General features: G+C 38.6%; 1 protein-coding gene across 2 annotated transcripts in view; it reads right to left on the reverse strand.

The window, feature by feature from the left end:
* Positions 1-21,327, reverse strand: part of ATP8A2 (ATPase phospholipid transporting 8A2) — a 291,601-nt gene that overhangs the window by 129,754 nt on the left and 140,520 nt on the right. For both annotated transcript variants that reach the window (XM_061992915.1, XM_061992924.1), the window contains one exon: positions 17,831-17,941. In XM_061992915.1, the coding sequence (XP_061848899.1) occupies positions 17,831-17,941 (111 nt within the window). The remainder of the gene's footprint in view (positions 1-17,830; positions 17,942-21,327) is intronic.

Raw genomic sequence — 21,327 nt, forward strand, 5'->3', positions numbered from 1 at the left:
GTTCCAGTGCTCCATCACCCTCACAGTGAATGGGTTGGCCTTCTCATAGGGTTTAGACAGGGTGATAGTTTCTTCTCAAGTTTCTTGCATTTCTTAGGACCCCTGGGCTCTAGAAAGACTCATTTGAAAGGAAAATATATATATAGCACATCCTGTGTCATCCTGGTGACAATCTGTCATCCTCCAGGCATTCCCTAGCTGTCAGTTTTGAACAGTATTGGTTAAATATATTAGTGCACTAAATGCATTATGGAATACCATCTTGAGGTGCACTATGTTTTTTGTTTTCTTTGCTAAAGAAAATGGGTTTAAGTAAACATTTAAAATCAGTTCCCTCCAACACCTACCCAGCAATAGTGACAATATACACTTCATCTCATCCCTTTGCACAAGCACATACCCACCATCAGGCTGAAATCACTAAGCTGAGAGCAATAACTCACACATCAAGTTATTTCAGATATTTTTATGTTAAGAATGCCCTTAAATTAATTTTTCAGACTCTCTAGATGCATAGAAGAGATGTGAGCACAGAATTACACATGGTGGCTATAGCTGCTCTCTCCTAAAGACCATGTATGAGTAATGAGACAAATGACACTGCATTCTTTGCCTGGGAGTCAGGTATTGCTTTTCATAGCAAAAACCTTTGAGAACACAGATATAATCCATGTTTAGGAGTAAGTCATCACCTTCAGTACATTCAGCAGGAGAGGCCAAAGCATGATTAATGGCACTTAATATAAACAGCATCAGCAATACAGCCAGAACCATTGTCTATGCAGGTAGTTTCGGGGGTTTTTAAAATTTGGTTTTGCTTCCTAGCCAGTTTGCTGTCAGGGCATCAAGCCAGTGCATAAATAACGTGAATTTTACTCTAGCAAAACATGAATTATTTCAAAGAAATGCTAATAGTAGAACTGAAAGCTGTTCCATGCACTTGGTATATGACAGTCATATAGGATGAAGGTACTTTAGAAGAGCCATAGGAGTTAGTTCACCATTTGTTGTTGATGGATGTGCTCCTCAAACTGCCAGAAGTGTGACAGAACTAGGATCGTTCCAGCCATACTGCCAGCTTTTCCGCTCTGGCTTGTGAGGAGTAAGAAATTATTGTTATAAAGCTAAAATTTTCCTACTATGCCCGGAACTGGACTGATGCCTAAAGCCACAGCTGACTGGTTGCCAGCACAAGACCAACTGAAAGGAGAATTAAAGGAAGGAAAGTATAGGGGGTGGAGCCGCCAAGCTGTCATCTAACTGCAACAAAGAACACCAATCTGCACAGGAGTCAAAATACCACATGGATCCTCCAGACTGGCAGAGTTACATGTCACTAAGCAGTATCTTTTCAAGCTAGAGTTTTGTTCTGAAGTAAGATCTATTCATTACCTGTAGCAGAATGCTCTCAGCAGAAAGTAGAAGACCTGCTAACAGTGAAATAGGATTGTATTTGGACAAGTTACCTTAGTCTATCTCATTCTGCCTGAACCCTAGACTGTTAACAATTGCAAAAGACATTTCCAAATGCTTTCTGCAATTGGTACTGAAGCTCAGCTCTGGGCACAAAGAAGGTACTTACACTGATGCTGCAGACAAGGGCTTAAGCCGGTTTATTTCTATATGAATCAAGGCAAGACCAGTCTCTTTTCAAAGGACAGAGAGATACTACATTTCATATAGAAATGAGTCATGGGAACAAGATGATTCAAGTCCAGTTCTGATTTGCTATTTCATAGCAGCATATCCACTGCTACTTCCACCCTTACTGACCCATAGGACATTCCTGTGTTCTCTGTCATGCTCAAAGATGAATAAGCCAGAGACGTGAAACGTAGATATAGAAATGGGGACAGAAAAGAATGACAAACAATCTTGTTGTACATTCTGGCTTCTAAGCCTAAATTGCCTATGCTGTAGACTTTCTTAGGGGCAGCTCCAATTAAACTTCAAGAGTGATGATATTTACGTTTTACACTCATACCACAAAGGCAATTGAATTGGCTCCATCAGATTCATTTTCCTAAGGGTACAGATATTCTTTCAGAAAACTTTATTCAAATCATCAAGTTCAGTGAAGAAATAAATTCTTGTTTCAGAACTTGGGGAAGGAACACCATAAATTCAAATACTGAAAACATTAACTGCAATACCCTCGTTGTACTCCGTTCCTTGAAAATAAATTTGATACTAATGAAAATTTTAAAGATAAGGGGTACCACATCTAACACACTGAGTTTAGGAAACAGGTTTAATGAAGTATTGCAAACATAGAAATAACTCCTCTAAGAAATTCATCAAGGATACAAAGGGACATGTGCATCCAAGTGAGTCAGTTCAAAAGGCTTATCAAGCAATAGCTTGATCATGTTAAGCTATGAATTCTCAAATGGAACTGTGCTGGACTTGCAGCTGTTTGAAATCCTAAAGAGAAACCTGGAAACGTATTTTCATTTTGGTTCTATGACAATTTTTATCCTTTTTTATCCATACTCCTTTTGCTTAGCAGAGTGGAACAGCTGCAACTGACAATTTTTATAAAGGTACCCTTTCTGCTAGCTGACAGTAAACACTTTTATGAATGGTAAAGCAAGACATGTTCAGGTGATGCATATGCAAACATGTACATTCAATTTAGAAGGAAGACTTTCATGGACTGCAAGGGGAAACTACAAGTGTTACAGACCAACATGTGCATGTCTAAGAAAATGCCTTAAAACCTCTAATTCTTCTTCAACTTAGTTGCCATTCATCTGAGATGGTCCAGTAGAGAGCACTTGAACAACAGTGATATTATCCCAAATGATTTTTTTGAGGCTGCAACTTCCTAAAGAAGAGTTTGGCAAAAACAGATAATGATTTTTGGAAAAATTCAAACAAACTTGGAATGTAAAAAGATGTTTTTACTTCCTACACTAAATGCTTTTCTGGTGATAAATCACCAGATCAGTTAGAATATTTTGTCTATTGCTACAAACGCAATGAAGCAACCATGAAATCCCATAAGAAGGTACATGACTATTCCCCTTACAAAGTACAACTGCAACTAAAACAGCTTTTCTAAAACTAACTTGTGATTTCACATAGTTTCTACAGCATGTTAAAACTTAGGTTTTCTTCTGCTAGTATTTTTCAATGTTGAAAGACTCAGTGGTGAGGCAGAGCTGTGGAGTAAAAAGGGACTCTGTATTTTACTGTCTAAACAGTGACTGCAGGAAACACAGATTTAAGGAGGACTATCCCCACTATGGTGTGGCAGCTCTCAGTACAGGAGCCAGACATGTATCAGTGCTGGCCTAGAATGAGCCTAGGTCTTCCAAAGATGACACTCCTGCAATGCCCAAGCACCCAGGGCAGGAATTGACCAACCCTCAGAATTTATACCAGCTCTACAAGTGCCAACAAGAGTTGATAATACTGTTCTCATTCTGTTTTCACAAGATCAGGAGATTGTTCTCAATATCGAAATCCCCAAGACAAGGCCAGGAGCACTTCACATTGGCAAAGGAAACAGGAGCTATTTAAATGCAATACAAATGTCATTATTTTTGAAGAGCATCATACTTTGTATGCCATTAAGCAGGCAGTCGTCTGCCAAAATTGCTTTTTGGAATGGGATACATACTCACTGTAAGAGTTTGCTCTGACTGATGCCAGTAGCGGGAAAAATACCTGATGCCTGGCAGGTGAAGGTCTGTTTCTCTCTACCTACTAGAATTATATAGTAATTATTTCTGTTCAAAGTGAAGAAAGCAGACATTTCCTGCCCACCAGAGTGGCTTCCAGCTATTACTTCCAAATGGAGAAATATGGTAATTAAAGTTTCATCGATCTTCATTATTTTTAATGTGACAGTAGATGTGGGAGTACTGCTAGATTTCATGTCACTGTATGCAGGAGCAAATTGCCTTGCAAATGAGAAATCTAACCAAGTGCCTGAGCACAACCCCAGCATTTACATCATTTACTCCTGCTTTGGTGGTGCAATAAAAACATGTAGATTTGCTTTTTTGTAAGAAAAGGGTCACAAACTTAGGGATGAATCCCAAGTGAATACCAGTGTGATTAAAGGAACATTAGAAATTCCTCACAAGCATGATTACCCACTGACACACCAGCACTACATGGAGGAAGAAACTCAGTTGACTAACCAAAAAAACTCCACCCAAAAAACTCCAGTCAGTCATCAATATGATGATCACAATGTGTTCACCTACATGAAGAATGACAGGCAATGACCAGAGAAACTGTGTTGAGGCTCTCAAGAGCAGAGTTCTCAAGAGATCATCATGTACTGATCCCACAACCTGCTCTGTAGGAAACTAAGTTACACTGAAAATAATAACTAAAAAAATAAATCAATCATCTTTCAAGCAGATATCCCTTCATGCTCACGAGCAGCTCTCACTGAGTGTAGCTAACAGTAAGTAGAAGCAAACCATAGAAACCGTGGAAGCACCAGCAATATATCACATAAACCAGCATGCTAAAAGTTGTATTATTTTGTGTACTGCTCTTTTAAAAATGTAACCAAGGTAATGGCTTAATTGCTGAAGAGACAACAGACCTTCCCTTTGGGAGAGAGGTAAGTTAAAAGGGGAGAGCTTTGAGCCTATCCAAATGTCATTTCCCTCCCAGAGTGGACTTCACAAACCCCACAGAACCCTTCTCACACTACCAGAATACACTTTTCTTTCTTCACCATGCCCAAAAACAGTGGGCTTGCCAACCTTACTTGTAACTTTTTATGTAGCTGAAACCCAAACACATAGATTTACAATCTTAGAACATTTTAAAATACGGGTTTTCTCTTGTGCCTTCCCTAGAATGCTTTCTCAGCAGTATCAGCCAACTTGAATAGAATGGTAATTTTCATGTCTCACATCCCTTGAAGCACTATGCTGGTTTTAGGTAATATATTCCTGCTTTTTCACCTAGATTTACAGTTCCCAACTTCTTATTTTAACTCAGCATAAAAGTGCTTGAGAAATAGCAGTAACTGCTTCCAGAGAAGCAAAGTCTACCAGGACTTTCACTGCTACCATTTTCACACTCCTCTATTGCAGGAATATCTTGTATTTTAGCACAAGTCAGCTTACCCTTGCTGCCCAGATAGTACATTCTTAAACATCCCCCCTCCCATATACCACAAATTATACACAAAGAAATCCAGTAATTGTGAATACATTCTGTTAGTTACCATGTCTGATGCACTCTCATTATTTTAGAGACCTTAGCTTCTTTGTGCATATGAACAATGTGTGACCAACACAGGGAAGGTGGTTTTAGTTTATCACAAAGACATACCTTAACAATCACTTGTCAACTTTCTTCCCTCTTCTGTATCTCATTTGGGATGTGTCTATGAGTAACAAAACACCAAAGACATCCTGGGATGCATCAAGAAGAGTGTGAGGAGGTCAGCAGGTCAAGGGAGGTTCTGCTGCCACTTTACTCTGCCCTGGTGATGCCTCATCTGGAGTCCTGTGTCCAGTTCTGGGCTCCCCAGCTCAAGAGGGACAGAGAACTTCTGGAGAGAGTCCAGCACAGGGCCACCAAGATGATCAAGGGACTGGAATCTCTCTCTTATTAGGAAAGACTGCAGGACCTGGGGCTTGTTTAATCTAGAGAAGAGACTGAGGGAGGATCTCATTAATACTTACAAGTATTTAAGATGTGTATGTTAAGAGAATGGGACAACTGTTTTTTTCTGCAGTGACAGGACTAGGGGTAATGGACAAAAGCTGGATCACAAAAAGTATTACTTAAATTTAAGAAAAAGCTTCTTTACTGTAAGGGTGAGGGAGCACTGGAACAAGCTGCCCAGGGAGAGTGTGGAGTCTCCTTCTCTGTATGTTTTCAAAACCTCTCTGGACATGTTCCTGAGTGACCTACTCTAGGTGGTCCTTCTCTGGCAGGTGGGTTGGACAAGATGATCTTTAGAGGTCTCTTCCAATCCCTAGCATTCTGTGATTCTAGACAGCCCAAAGGGTAAAAAAACCTCTCAAATTGGTTGTTAATCTTCAACCCTATACACCATAAGATTATTCAGGTTATTAATGCCCTTCACTTGTTACACCTCCAAAATTTTTTTTTGTCTTTTCTGAACAAGCACAAACCTGACAAAAGTCGATGCTGCTATCAGAAGATAGCTGGTCCTACCTCTTGTCCAAGAACTCACTCAGGAATGTGATCTGAATGAACTTTAACCTTGAAGAGCTCATCCTGTAGCTGCACAAACACTAGTGCCTAAGCAAGGACGTGGAGAAAGAACACTCCTAGGGAGAAATGAAGATCAGACTGTCCTGTTTAATGGCAGAGTGCATTTCTGTTAAAGCACAGCCCAGCTGTGGATTCAAGTGATGATGAAAGCACAGCCCAGTGACGTGTATGCATGTGTGAGTTGGAGGGGCTTGGACTTTCTAAAGGGACGTGGCAGCTTAAAGGTAAGCACTGCACAAAGCTTGCAGTGCAGAAAGCTGCTGGACCCACTGCTACAGCACAGCCTGGTGCCACCCAGCCAGACTGCAGCAGGCAAACAAGGACTAAAGATGCCACCATGGAAGTTGCATCTCGAAATTTCCTACATTTCATGCATTTACATATTGTATCAACACACTAAGTAAAACAGAAGTAAAGCAACAGAACAGTTGCTCTATCCCTGTCTTGTCCATTAAACAGAATAAGCATCAACATATTTTGGATTAGTACAAAGCCACGGGTTTTTAACACTAATGAATGCCAGCAGACACAAAGCACAGGCTGTCATATTGCTTAGCTGCTCCAGACACCTGTCACTCCTTTGCAACAAAAGGGAGAAAAGGTCAAGACACTGTTAGTAAACCCAAAAGGGAGATGCACTGCTCTACCAAAATTGAACTTGACAGAAACCATCATCTCAGATAATGTTGAGTGGTTCAGGTGTTACCAGGGCTTATTGCTTCTGCTGCTAACATGCCATTTACACACTTTAGTCAGTTACTGTTAATAAAATCCATCTGCGCTGTCATTTGTCAATAAACATAACATTATTTGGTTTTGGATAAGAGTATACCCTACTAGATTTCTTTCCCTACACATATAGTATTTATACAGTTTATACAAAAATATATATGCTTTCACTGAATTCCTGCAGAACTTATATACAGCTAAAGCTTATATATTCCATCTTCCCACTTTCCAAATCCTTAATTGCTTTTGCATGAATGCGAAGAAATCCAGCAAGAAGAAAGCAAAATAGTTTTGTCACGTTTAAAAGCTGGCAGACCAAGTTTTGACCTCCTCCATGCCTCTGACAGCATGAAGTCATCAGTGGCTATCCACGTCGTCGTCTTGATGGAACAGAAACAGACTGTAACACACACAGAGATCTATCAAGACCGCTAAGCTCTCGCTTTAGCAGAATAGGCCCCTGAGTTTAGTTCTCAGGTTTTAGCTTAAAACAATACTGACTATACTGATGTTTATACTTAACAGGCAAGTACAGCCACGAATGCATTAAGATTATGGTAGTCTCAGTCTTTTAATATTGGTCCTGGTGGCTCCTCTCTCTTGTCTGACACAGATCCAGCTTACAGTGAACTGCCAATCCTGGTTCAGAAATACCAAAAAACAAGATCTTTCCCAGATACCCTTACTTCAGAGCAGTTACTTTCAAATTGCAATGGTTTGAAAAAACAAACAGTAGTGAGGAAGAGAACTAATGGAAAACATTATGGAATGGCAACAGAATATCTCAGGAGGAAAAATAGCTTCAACTGACTCATTTTTTTACATCTTTTCAGAAAAATATATCGTAGAACTCAGAAGTAATACTATCACTAGATAGTTTGCTATTTCTAGTGCATTTTAATACATTATAAATGATTCCGTTGTAAAGGACACATAAAAAGCCATGACATGTTCTCCAGAGGATATAAATGAACAAAAGCTTATATATAGTCATAGCTATCTGCATTGTGCTCAGTAGCTCAATATAGTTAAAAATTACCTGTTTTGAACAGGTTACTCAAAGCTGTTGCACTTGCTCTGTGCTATCACACAGTCCAATGCATCTTAATGCCAGCTCAATTGAGTGATGCAGGACTGTCTCACAAGAAGGGAGTCTCCTCTTCCCAGCAACAGAGCTCTAGCTCCTTAAAGGACAGCCATTCCTTGGTTTCAAATACAGTCAAACCACTAAAGTGGTTTTACAGCAGAAGAGGCTGTAAAAGCACATTTGAAAGCAATACCTACTCTGCTCCAGATTTGCACTGAGAACTGGACTCATCATGGACAATATGGTGTATTTATCATCTCTGACACTGCTGTGCCAAAAAATTTGGTTCAAGACCTTGAACTCTGGCCAGCAAACAATTCCAGACCTATACTGTATATTCTTGCCTCGACAAATGTGAAGATACATTTTATCTTCAATCCTTCACGCACTGAAACTAGGTTACAGATGCCTTTTATAATCCCCAAAATAAAACAATCTCTAGTGGTTAATTAGTGAAACTAGATAGAGGTATTTTTATCATTAGTGCTCATCCAAGTGAAGTGGCAAAAATATTTTCTAGCAGTATTTAAAAATGGAGTGTGTATTCAGTTTAAATTTGTTCTCTGTCCCAGCTTCTTTTGGTCATGATCTTAGAAAACCAAAGAAATGTCAAAATAATCACAACCAGCTCAGTTCATGAAGCAGATATTGGATATTCAAAAAATCTGGTGATACTGTATTTGTGAGCTAGCATTCAGAAAGTTTTTCTAGTTGTCCGTGAAGCAGCACTAAGTAAGAGTTATGAACTCATCGGTTGCATGCATCTGTCCTATGTGACATAGTACACAATGTGGCCATTCAAAACGTACACTCCGGTGTGAGAGACAGGTCAGAGAAAGGCTCTTAACTGGAATGGAGGTGACGACAAAACCGCTGCTGAACTCAAGTTCAGGTGCTCAGCTTCTCAAGAACAAAAACACCAAATAGTAATAAAATGCTTCAAGATGATAGAACTGATGAAGTTACTCATGCGCAGGGAACACCAAGCAACATAGCCCGACCTTACTGCCGGGCAGCCAAGCAGCTGGCAACCAGGCAGACTTCTATTCAGTTCAGACAAGTGAACTGCAGCTCACACCACCTTTTGTTCACAAGCACACAACAAACAACAATATCCTAGCACATGGCTTGGAACAAATAAAGCCTGTTTTATTCCAAAGAACTGCCAGGAAAGCTGAAAATGCAATTACTATTCAATGATTTCAGTGGAACAGGCAAACCACCACACTTCCAAATGTGGGTTTCAAGTTGTATTTCAGAGTACTCTGGCTCTAAAGAAAAAGTTAAAGGACTTAGTGAAAGTGCTCAAAAGCACAACTTGTGAATTGATACTACACCTTGCCTACAACACTTCCAAACTTTGACACCACCTAAACAAAAACAAAAGTCTTCCAAGTTGCATTAAGTTACACAACATGCACACTTCTGGGGTCATTTTAACACAAGTACCTCAAAGCTTCTAAACCAGAGAATTAAAGTCACTGTTCTGATTTGCCAGCAGTCACTGGATTCAGGGTCTATCTCCAAGCCCCTTTTAGCAAAGTGTGGCCTCTTCTGTAAGCATATGTATTATCATTCTCAAAAGTAAGTAAATGGCTGTAGAAATGCATTTTGAACATAGCTATTTAGAGCAATGAGGTACAGGTGTAAAAGAAGAAACCATCACACCTTCAACATGCCAGCCCCATGGCTTCTGCCTAGTAAAAAGCTGAAAAGGAAAACTTCCCTTCATACATATGATATGTATAGGCCCTTATGCTATCAGGTACACCACGTACATCAGGAATGTCTCTACTAGTCTATTTATGAGGGTATAGGTGGGATGCAAAGAAAATGGATACAGGCCCAAACGATATATTTGTGAAGAGCTGTATGACACATCTGTATGTGTATATGCATCTATGTATATATGGTGGACTTAAAAACGGCTCTCAAAATGACCCTCCTCAGTGTAGTACAGCATACATGGCTAAATTCAGCATCACTTAAGCACAAGTTATTCCTTGATATGGTTGATATACCAATTTGAAATTTGGCCTGCTCTGAACCCACAAGTAATGCCATATGCACTGAACTGGCCTATAAGGATAAGAAGTAGGATCTGTTCCCTTTGATTTTTATTATCCAATATTAGTGAGTCAAAGCATTCTTTTTTCATGCCAATATCCCAAGCTATAAGAAAAGTTACATTTGATATGAAAACTTATAACTGTTTGAAAGAAAGTGGGGTTGAAATGAAGAATGATAAACTCTCGAATTCCAATCTGGTTTTGTTAGATTAAAAAACTCCTGAGTTTGGGTTTTCCTAACTTCAGTAACATAGGTCTACCTTCCCTTTTAAAAGCTTCTTTGCATTCAGTTACCTCCCTTCTACATATAAACTTGCATTTTCATGGGTAATATAGTTAAACTGAAAGAAACCCCGTTTACTACTGATAGAATTCTGCCTTTGATGACCACATTGCTTGGGAGACGACCTTATATTTAATGGCCTCCAATTTAAAGAGCAATATTATTAGTGCTCTAAGTCTTCCAAGTATTAAGAGTTATTACATCAAACTATGTATTTTACAGAGAAAAAACCCAAATCACTGTTCCTCTCATACACCCCTTAGGTACATTAATATACACAAAAAAATAGATCAAAGTACTGTAAACACACAATCTGCCCAATGAAATATCAGAGATCTGGAAGTAGTCTATTGTAGCATAAATGAATCTGGTAGGTGTTTCCCCCTACACGTTTTGAGACCACGCTAATGTACCCAAGTTATCACTTGAAATATTTAGAACATTGAGAAATTACAAGCTCTGTTGGCTATAGGGTGTAATCAAGGCAGCATTCACAAATGTCAGGAAAATGCTGGTGCTCATTCCATCATTCTTGAAAAATGGTTGGAAAAACTTCAAAACCAGATGTGTAATAGCTGAGTCAATTCAGTTTCCAGAGAAGATGGACTGCTTTCTAATGATTCCTGTGCAGTGCATAGAACTATAAAAGAAAGGAAAATTAGCATGAATTTATCTTCATGACCAATTCCTTGGAAACGCTTGGGATTAACCTACTCATTTACAAATCCAAAAAATAAGAAGTCATAGAATCATAGAACGGCAGGGGTTGGAAGGGACCTTTAGAGATCATCTAGTCCAACCCCCCTGCAGAAGCAGGTTCACCTAGATCAGGTCACATAGGAACATGTCCAGGTGGGTCTTGAAGACCTCCAAGGAAAAAAGTTGGTTAGACCTGCCTACATGTAATCCTGAATCTTTTTAGACAAGGAGGGAGCTGAAATATGTATATAAATTGTATATAAATTGTCAGTGGTAGCAATATAAACTAGTTATTGTAAATCAATAGAAATACAGCCTAATTCTTTCTCTAAGAGCAAAAAGCAAAACACTATCGGACCAATTTTAGACTAGGTTAGCCAACTGAATTTGATGATATTCCAAGAAATCTGGCAAGCTTTATGCAGGATCTATTTTCTGTAACTAGTGCTACTAAAGAACATTTTCTTGACTTGGAGCCTACCATTAGGTTTTTTGGTGGGCGGCAAAGGGATAATGTTCAGTGGTACTCTACGTCTTCCACTTGTGCATGTTAAACCTGTGTAGGAGGCTAAGAAGAAACCAGTGCAAGAGAAAAGTAGGCACACACATATAACCTGTTTTTTGCAAAAATTATCGTGAGTCAGTGCCGAGTCTCACATGCCCTGCTGCTCACACTGTGTCCATTGCTGTGCTTTCCAGGTCTGCAAGTTCTGTACTGTAACTTCGATAAATATTCTACACTTTTGAACAGATTAACGCTACTCAAGCCGAGAGGTTTGGATTCCCTTCTTTCTTTTTTTACATGTTTCAAAACCAAATTAACAAGAACACACACACACAAAGATTCCTTCACTTCCTGGATAGAATTCAGTTCAGTCCCCCAACATAGACCTCTCCATACTAGTAATGCTGCTGCTGCTCCAGACAGGTCCGGTGGCACACCTGCCAGTCCCATACTGCACTTCATGACCCCAAAGCGTCCATTAAGGTAATCTACGTGGCCACTACATGGGTTTCTTTCAGGCACCTAAATTTACATGGGATAGTAATCTTAAGGACACTGAATCCCATCTTTTCCCTATCTGAAAGCACCTGTCCACAAAGAATGTTATTTATTCGGAATATACAAGCATTTCTGAGAATTTAGAAGCCAGATTTCTAAATTATAGAAAATGGAAATCACACACACACATTCCTACTTTGCTTGATAGTGATACAGTATTGCCATAAGCTTATCACACCAAATATATGCATGCAGAAGTAATGACTATTAAATGCCTACTGACATTTAAAGTACTTGAACAGGCAGCTGATTCCTTTGAATACATAAGCATGACGAGACAGCTGCCTGTATTGTTATCCCTCACAGAGAATTTTACAACCAGATGTTCTTATTCTTAATCTAGCACTTGGGAAAAAAAACCCTGCTCTTATCTGTTAACAAAGTTGTTTTTTATTGCAACAGTTATTACAGTTCAGTCCCCAACTCATTGCAAAAATCCCCATGCTTAACGTTTTCTATTGTCTGGCTGCACTCTCAGAATTGTTATGTCAATTGGAAACAGAAAGCCTAGGGATGTAGGTATAAATCAGATTACAAAAGTCAGGGATAAGCATACAGAAGCATTGGAGCTATATTTTTAGCATCCTATCAGATATAGTCAATTCCACATGCCATTTGGATAAGAGAGCTAAAATTCCCATGTCTGCTTCCATATTTTTCAAAATAACTGTTGTATTTGAAAGGAAAGAAAGAAAACTGGCAAAACAAATGAGAGGTCTCATGCAGCAACATTTCATGTGTGCTTTCATGTGTGTTATCAGCTAATCTGAAGTGGTGACCACTAAGAATGTGTGGAGCACTTCACAGCTCTTGTTGCCAGACTCTGCTGGACTCACGAAATCACCAGTTACGTAAAAAGATGTTTATCTATGCACTGTGTTTACTCACAGCTTTTAAGACTTGAAAAAGTAGCTCCAAAAGAGAAACTACCATCCTGCTGTTTTATTCTTTTGGACATTTATCTTGTTTATTTAATATTGCTCATATATGACACCCCTCTCAGCCTCTACAAAGAAACAGCTTTTCAATCTGGACTTATAACTTATCTCTGGATTCTTAGAAAAAGAAAACAATGCAGCAGCAACATATGTACACTCTACTTCCCACTTCTCATCTGCCATACTCTTCTTTGCCATGGCCCTACATTTCCAGACCTTGACACAGGGACTATTTTCCACTCCCACCTCTCTACAATATATAATACAAGAGCAGTTTATATTAAGTATGTTTCAGATAAATAACATGTTCCAGTCAAGTACTAAGCTCATTATAGGCCTGAAACCTATCTTCCATGCTACTGTTTCCATGGAACCATTCCCAAATGCCTTGAACTCTTAGTTGGTATTTCTGATACTGCCTTTGATCTTGCTGTGTTTCTACTTCTCCAAGCATGACATGAAAGCAACATTCCTGTATTCTTTTACATTTTAGATCAGCCATATTTCAAAGCTCTGATGTCATCAGGACAACTTTATATCATCTCCAGTGAAATATATCTGCTCAACAGATGTGAAACAGATCTTGTGTTTCACTACTCAGTTTAAAGTCAGCTACGTAAATAATTGAATGAGATGGTACTTTGTAATGACACCCAGGTATTTGTCTGTCAAATCTTTGAAGCCAAAACTCCATCACTGACCTGCTTCAGGATGATGCTACATGATTGGCTTTCCTCAGTAACGGCTTTAATGCACTCTGCTACTGCAGCCAGATATAGGAAATAAAGGAATGGACACAAAAGAAGGGGGTTGATATCTGCATTTCATCTCCACATCCATCTTGGTAGCTTTCTATGTAGCTTTTCTGCTACTGTTAGGACAGACCTAGCAGGGCCAATCAGAGTGGGAAATCACCAGCAATTCATCTCTTAAGCAGCTCAGTGGATGGATAGGCTTAATTCTGCACCACTCTACCAGTAAGTGAGGTCATTAGTGAAGGAGTCCCAACTTCCCACCCACAAGCACCTTGGAAGCCATAATAAACAAGGGCTCAAGAATCAGGCTAAAAATCACACTTGAAAGGACCTGGATTTCCAGGATGCACTCCTCCTTATGCTCTGGATTTGCATTTCACCAAATTTTGTATTTTCAAAAATCAAGAGGGAAAATTAAGAGAATGACAGGAGGACAACAATGAAAAAAATGCAAAAGGAAAAAGAAATCAGGTCAGACAAAGGAGAGCAACATCAAGTTTCCAGCTGTTCAGCCAAACCAAAAATCTTCTCAGACTTCACTGACCTCAATTACTTAAAACTCACCTCCCAAAAATTTATTAAGAAGGTATAATCAAGGGAGAGGGAAAATACAGTCTTATCTCTATTTCCCCTACAATCACTTGACTACAAGGCCTGTCTTTTGCTATATTAGCTCTCTAGCTGCACAAACCTGTCCCAATATGGGTGCACACTTCAGTAGTTGTCAAAGCAGTTGAAAACACAGTTTCTAGGCTCCTCTCTCCACAAAGCATCTGGCATTGCAGGAAAGTAAGCACCAACCTTAACCCAGCAGCATCTCTTAGAAATGAAGTCCATGATGTTTGTCACCTGAGTGTTTTCCTGCCAAATCCCAAATTCTGCATTTTTATTACCTTCTCTCCCAGCATCTGAAGGAAATCTGATAAAATTTACCATTTCAGATGCTACAGTGATTAACGTCAAGATGAACTTCTAAGTGTATTAGGGGCTTTAATATACCTCTGCAAGCTGTGTGTGGATCTTCTGTGTGCTAAGTCTGAGTACCAGCTCTTATTTCTCTCCAGTATTGGGAAAGCATCAGGGAATAAAAGTTAGGATAAGCCCCAGTGTTTCACCACTGCAAAGCTCATTTACATAAGGCTTACTGTAGTTATTCCTCAGGTGTTAAAACTTCACTGAAGTAAAACAGATACAGTAACAAAGGTATAACTGACAGTCATACTCACTCATGTGCTTTCTGATCCAACTCTATAAATATTTACTCAGCACAATCCTTTAGAAGATTAACTTTGAAAGTAGTTCAAAATCCTGTTTCATTAAGACCCTAGAAGAGTATTCTCTATACACCACACATGCAAGCTGAAATTATAGCTAAAGATTAAACTTGTTCAGAGCACTGGGAAACAATCAGGAACATACTATATGCACAAGTAACAGTGCAGAAGTGTTGGGCACTCACCTACACTTCTCTAAAGTAGAAGGATTTATTCCCTCATGGAGCTTCTCTTACATGAGCATCATAACAAACTGATCAGCACTCCCAGGTCTCGCAGTATAAATACAAAACAACTCAGCTTTCCTTGTGTAAAGCTAAGGAGAGAATTAGACTTCCTCTCTCCCCTGCATCCCTAGGATTCCAAAACTAGTGTCTCTTGGGTTTCCAGGCAGTTTGGCTAGTATAAGGCAGTTTTGGCTGCTAGCAATTCAAGCTCACCAGGGGAACTAAAAACAAACTGAGCTCTTGGCATTGCTGCAAGTTTACAAGGCTTATTCTGTCATTTCACTTCCCTTAAAACTTAAACTTCTTCCCAACTTCTATCCAGCGTGAGCAGCAGATGGGTAACCCCAATGCAGGGCTTCATGTTTTGGAGTTAATGTTAAGTGTTTTTTCTAGTGCTCAAGTTTTAGATGACAGTGGTGTCCACCCTTAGTCATGGACATTAGGAGACACAAAAGCACATTTGCCTCAGTACAGTAAGCAGAAAAAAATGAACACAGACTAATATAGTGAAGAGAACATCTGACCTCACATTCTTGGAGCAGATTTGCATTTCTTGTATCATATAGTGACATCTCTGGACAATAAAATCCCGCTCTATGATAAAGATGATTAAGCTACCTTGGACTGGAGGACTTGTCTTGAACTCTTTCCACAGCTGCTCACATGGCTAGGCAAAATTTAGCCATGTAACATTTGACGCAGAATTCAATTTACTTGTCAGACTACAGTAAATGAAGCAAAGACACACACTGATAAAATGGGCATGAAGTAGAACTTCCAAAACTAACTTTCAAACGGAGAAAAGAAAGCTATCATGACGCTGCTAAGCATTTTCTGAACAATTCAGGCAAAATCTTTTGCTTCCAATAAGAAATCCACTAGAAAAGTTTTTCTAAAAAGTATCTCTTCTGTAACATAATAATGAATATTATTGGCACCTCCAGCAACATGAAAAGCCACTTAATTGAAAACATTAGTTGGAATCAGCACAAAACAAATTAAACACTATTTCGGGAATTCAACATGAATCAAATCTTAAGTCCGTTAAATTCATTTTAGAGCTTTGAAGGTGGTTTCTACACCAGGACAAGAATACACTTGTGAATTGTCAGGAACAGGGATTTAAGCTCTGCAGAGAATCTGGCTGAAGAGTTGGAACACAGTGAAGATTTGTATGCTTACAATTTAGGAAAAAAACCCACAGCTCCTCACATCGTTTCACATATCTAGCATACTATATATCACTCAACCATCCTGCTCTCACCCACTACAGCAAAACATGGCCATTATTTCGATTGCACAGTGTTAACTCTTGCAGCAAACAGACTAATCTGCACTGAAATGATAACAGCCAACAGTTAATTCAGAAATAGTACATGGAAAATGGAGCAAGTTAGTGGAGAATATTAGTTCCTAAGAGCCTAACATCATGCATAAAAGATGATCAGAGCCTGAGGGAGTCAGGTATACACACACTGACTATGATACGATTCACTGAAGAGTAAAACGTGACTTACTCACCATCTCCTGTGATCAACAGAACTAGCTTCCTAATTATAAATGTTCTAGTTTTATCATATGTTAACCTCATTCATGTCTGCTTAGTCGTAGAAAGGAACAGGAAACCTAATCTATACACTTGGACATATATAAATAAAACCTATGAACAATGTGGAAATTGCTGTATCTAATGACCAGTTCATACTCAGTGACATACTCAGTGAGCTCCTGATGTGTTTCTCACTAGGCAGCAGCACATGATAAACATCGCTTCCTGATGTTTCTTAAATTCAAGGCTAGGTAATGAAGCATGAGAACTACACTCCTACCTAAGCAGGCTGTAACACAACATATTTATCTTCGTAACAGTGTTCAGTCCTCCTTAAAATCCCATTTCATCACTTGACATATCCAGGCAATTAATTTTTCAAAACACAGTTTTACTGTGAATACTATCAAATAATTGGATTAATTTTATAATTTCAGTGGCATTGTAGAACAAAATTACGTCCTCTCTTTCAAAAAAAACAAGGCAAACTCTTGTCTGTTCTAGCTATAGTCTTATTTAATTTGGAAGCAACAGCTATAGTTTTCATCTAGTTTATGATTTGCCTATAGAGTTCTCCATGATTCTACTCAATGAAATTTTGGGTTAATTTTCACCCCAAATTCAAGTTTAAAAAAAATACAAGCTGTAATTGATATAATTCCATAAATACAAAAAGCCTTTCCATAAGAACATTTGCACACAAGGAATAAACTTTGTCCCTGACATCTAATATCCAAGTCTTCACTGTATTGGAACCTTCTGTTTTCCTTTTGCAAACATTAAAAATTCAAGTGAACTAACTTAAAATTCTGTTTCCTTTCTTAGATTAAGTTGTTAAGTATGGAAAAATGTCAGTCCTTTTAGCTTAATTCATTTAGGTCAGTCTTTCTTTTGTTAAGAGCACCAGTAAGACTCATCCATTTAGTTAATCTTACCTCAATAATATACAAAACCACATTCTTGTAGAAGCAATATAGTATGCACTTGGTAACTCGATTGTAACTCCAAGCTCCATGAACCAACAGCAGCTTCTCCAAGTAGGAAAACTGGAAGAGATAAAGCAAGTTTTTTACATGTATGAAAAGTTGTTTAAAAAAATTAGTTAAAGCAAACCCCTGCCCTCAGAAAAAATACCGTCTGATCAGCTACTAAAGCTACTCAAGGGTAATATTTAAATAGCCTAGCATACATGTGAAAGCAACATTAAAAACATGCAGAGGTTTTGCTACAAAAAAAGGTTTTTCATGTAAATATTTTAAGTGGTCTTCACCAGCTTTAAACAACAATAAATAATCAATCCTAGTATCCTGATAGCAAAATGAGGCAAGGTTAACATAGTCTTGTTGATTAAGTATATATATATGAACTTGTCATTTCGTGGTCAAAGAAGATTCCTGAGTTTGAGGGCTCACAAGGTTCAGAATCTTCAGTCTGTTTATTAGAACTGTCTTGAGTTGAAATAGGTGGAAGACCGGTGGAAAAACAGATGCAGTCTTTCATAGATAATAAATACGTTAACATTTTCAGCCCATGAAATGCATGCAAGCATGTGTTATACAACGCACTTAAAATACTGTATAAAGAAAAGAGGGAACATTTGCCAACAAGGACAAGTAAATGCATCTCAAAAACAGATACCTACCTACCTTTCAACCCTAGATACAGCTCAAATTCAGTTTCTCACAATTAAGCAGTTTTGAAAACGGACTTTTTTTTTTAGAAGCTCTCTCATAATGCAGCTGAGGAAATGCATCATTTTCTAGTCTTGGATTTCTCAGTGAACTTTTTTTTTATGTAGCATTCCTCTTTTCTCCAGTTACAGACAGCTCAGACTGGTGGTAGATTTACTGTTCATCACGTGTGTACCTGAAGGCTCTTGGACACCAAGGTGGAATCATTATTTGCTTTGCTTTCTTTTCCACAAAGTGACTTGATAGAAAAAGCCCGACTCCCTAAATTTAGCTTCTAGATCATTTATTTCAACCAATGATTATTTGAAATTGAAAGCTACAGTAATGAATTAGGACTGTCATGAGATAGTTCTGCTCCCATGACTTCCAGCACTGAAATCACTGAACCACAAATCCTGTAAGAACCACTTCTCCCCCATGCATCAGCAACTCTGACTTTTTCAGACACGTCAGCAAGAGAAAGAGAGGAAATAAAAGCAAACAAAGCTTCATGGTTCAGCATCTGCCCAACTTGAATGAGGACTTCAAGTGGGGAAACTCACAAGGGAGCAGTTGATCTACTGGACATCTAATGCCTCACCTAATATGCAGCACAGCTACAGCCTTCTTCATCAAAATTCCCTAACAAAACACATTAGCGGTGATGGGAAACTTGCCACTAGGTCCTGAGAAGTCACCCTAAACACCTCCTATATACGACACTTAGGCACACCCTAAAAACTCTCTCTGCTGAGTTTAACAAGTGACCATCTCAGATGTAGTCTTCTCTGGAGTTGAAGGCAACAGAAATGGCTAAAATAAATTGTTCTCGTCTGTAGTTTCATCAAAAAGACTGCACTGCATAGTACATTAAGGAAGATGTTAATAACCTAAATAACAGAATTCAGAGCCTGTTTACAGTGGTGAAGAGTCCCATTAAGATGTGGGAAGGAAATGGATTTCTTTCAATGCTGGTCACTGAAATTACGCAAACTCACAGCTACTGGCCTAACTGAGCAACTGTAAGGATAGGGCTCTACTAAGACAGTGCCCCTGTTTGAACACTAAAGTATTTATAGTTTTAGACCAGAGTGGAACTTTATGATCATCTAGCTGGCCTACCTGCAAAACAGTTTCTGTAAGTTTTCCCAGTTGCCTCTGTATCAATCCCTGCGTAACTTTTCAAATGCAGACATGATCTTTCAGAAAGATACCCCACATCTGGATTAAAGGTGACGTCATGTTGAGAGGCATCATAAGTGTGTTTAACAGAGTGAAAACGCACACAAAATGCAGGCCAAACTTCCCCCCCAAAAAAGCAACCTGAAATATGAACAATTAAGAAAGAAGTTCCACTATTTAAGAAAAGGAAACAGTCCCTAGACACCAGATGCTCTCTAGATTAAGATAAAGTCTTTTACCAAGGAAGAGAGTTATTAAATTCTACTACTGTGTCTCTCTAAATCATTAGGTCATTTGATTTGGGAATTGTCTAAATAAGGATCACTGGTGCAATATAATTTCAAGGGAAAAGGATGACTCAAACAGATGCTCCTTGCACCTGTGGAAGCTATTTGGAGTGGAGTCGGGCACAAGTTGCCTTTTTCTTTTTGTTTGGTTTATGCTTTGATTCTCCTTGGAATCCCGAATGAGTCTATATAGACACTTTCTCTTCCAAGAGTGCCTACTTCTGGCATCACTGCATTTGAAATACCATTTAAACATGAGATGCTACATTATAGTAGTCATCTTAAATTACTCAATAAGAACATACTCTGCCTTCAAGGCATGCACATACAGTAACGCTTTAGTGGTAGTTACACATCTTTGTTGAAAGAAATACACCCCACAGAGATCAGGTTTTTCTTTTGAATATCTTTTTTGAAACACACATTACCATGCACTACTAGTCCCCTTTACAAGAGAGATTTCTTTATATGTTTTCTGACCAGTACAAAGCTGTTCTTCACAATCACAAGAAATACAGTTCCATGGTGTTTTACTAATTTCCAAAAGTTAAGAGTCTGTTCTGATGTGACCAACTTTTGTTTCATATTCAACCAAGATGATATTATTGCTATTGTCAGTAACTCCCTGACTGTAATTTAAATCAAGAGTAATATTCTAACACTAACAACAAAGACAGAATTTTGTTAACGCAGAAGCTGCACAGGAACATGGAATCACCACTTCTGATTTACCATTACTGCAACTAATGTAAAAAGAATTAAGTGTGTAGGGCCCTCTATGGATAAAACTCTCCCTGTCTATGCTTACTTATTAAAATGAATATAATAAGTGATCTGAGGTAGTTCAAGTAAAGATCATTGAATTCTACAGCAGAAGCAATATATAGTGTACAGAAGTTAAAAATGAGAAGGTCATTATGAGATACCACAGACTTTATGGCAGTTCCTATATGCTATGTATTTTCAATATGCCACTATTTATGACAGAATAAGTCTTTGATAAAAGAGACTGAAGTTTTCAAGATTAATTTGGTTAAAGATCTTAGTTATTCAACTCTAAAACCCAGTATGCTTCATCAGACTGCAGAAGGGAGCACCAACACAAGCCTGTTACTTTGCACAGGTAACTGTTTCTTGTGTTAACCCTGCTGCAAACAGAAGCATTCTCCATGCCTTTTAAAAACCTCACCTTCTACTGAAACTATCGAAACACAAAAATATTTCATATCACTTAGTAGAGCAATTCTGCCTACACTCTGCCAGAAGGGAACATCAGTTGACGCTCACAGATCA

The sequence above is a fragment of the Colius striatus genome, chromosome 1 (genome assembly GCF_028858725.1).
Source record: "Colius striatus isolate bColStr4 chromosome 1, bColStr4.1.hap1, whole genome shotgun sequence".
NCBI lineage: Eukaryota > Metazoa > Chordata > Aves > Coliiformes > Coliidae > Colius > Colius striatus.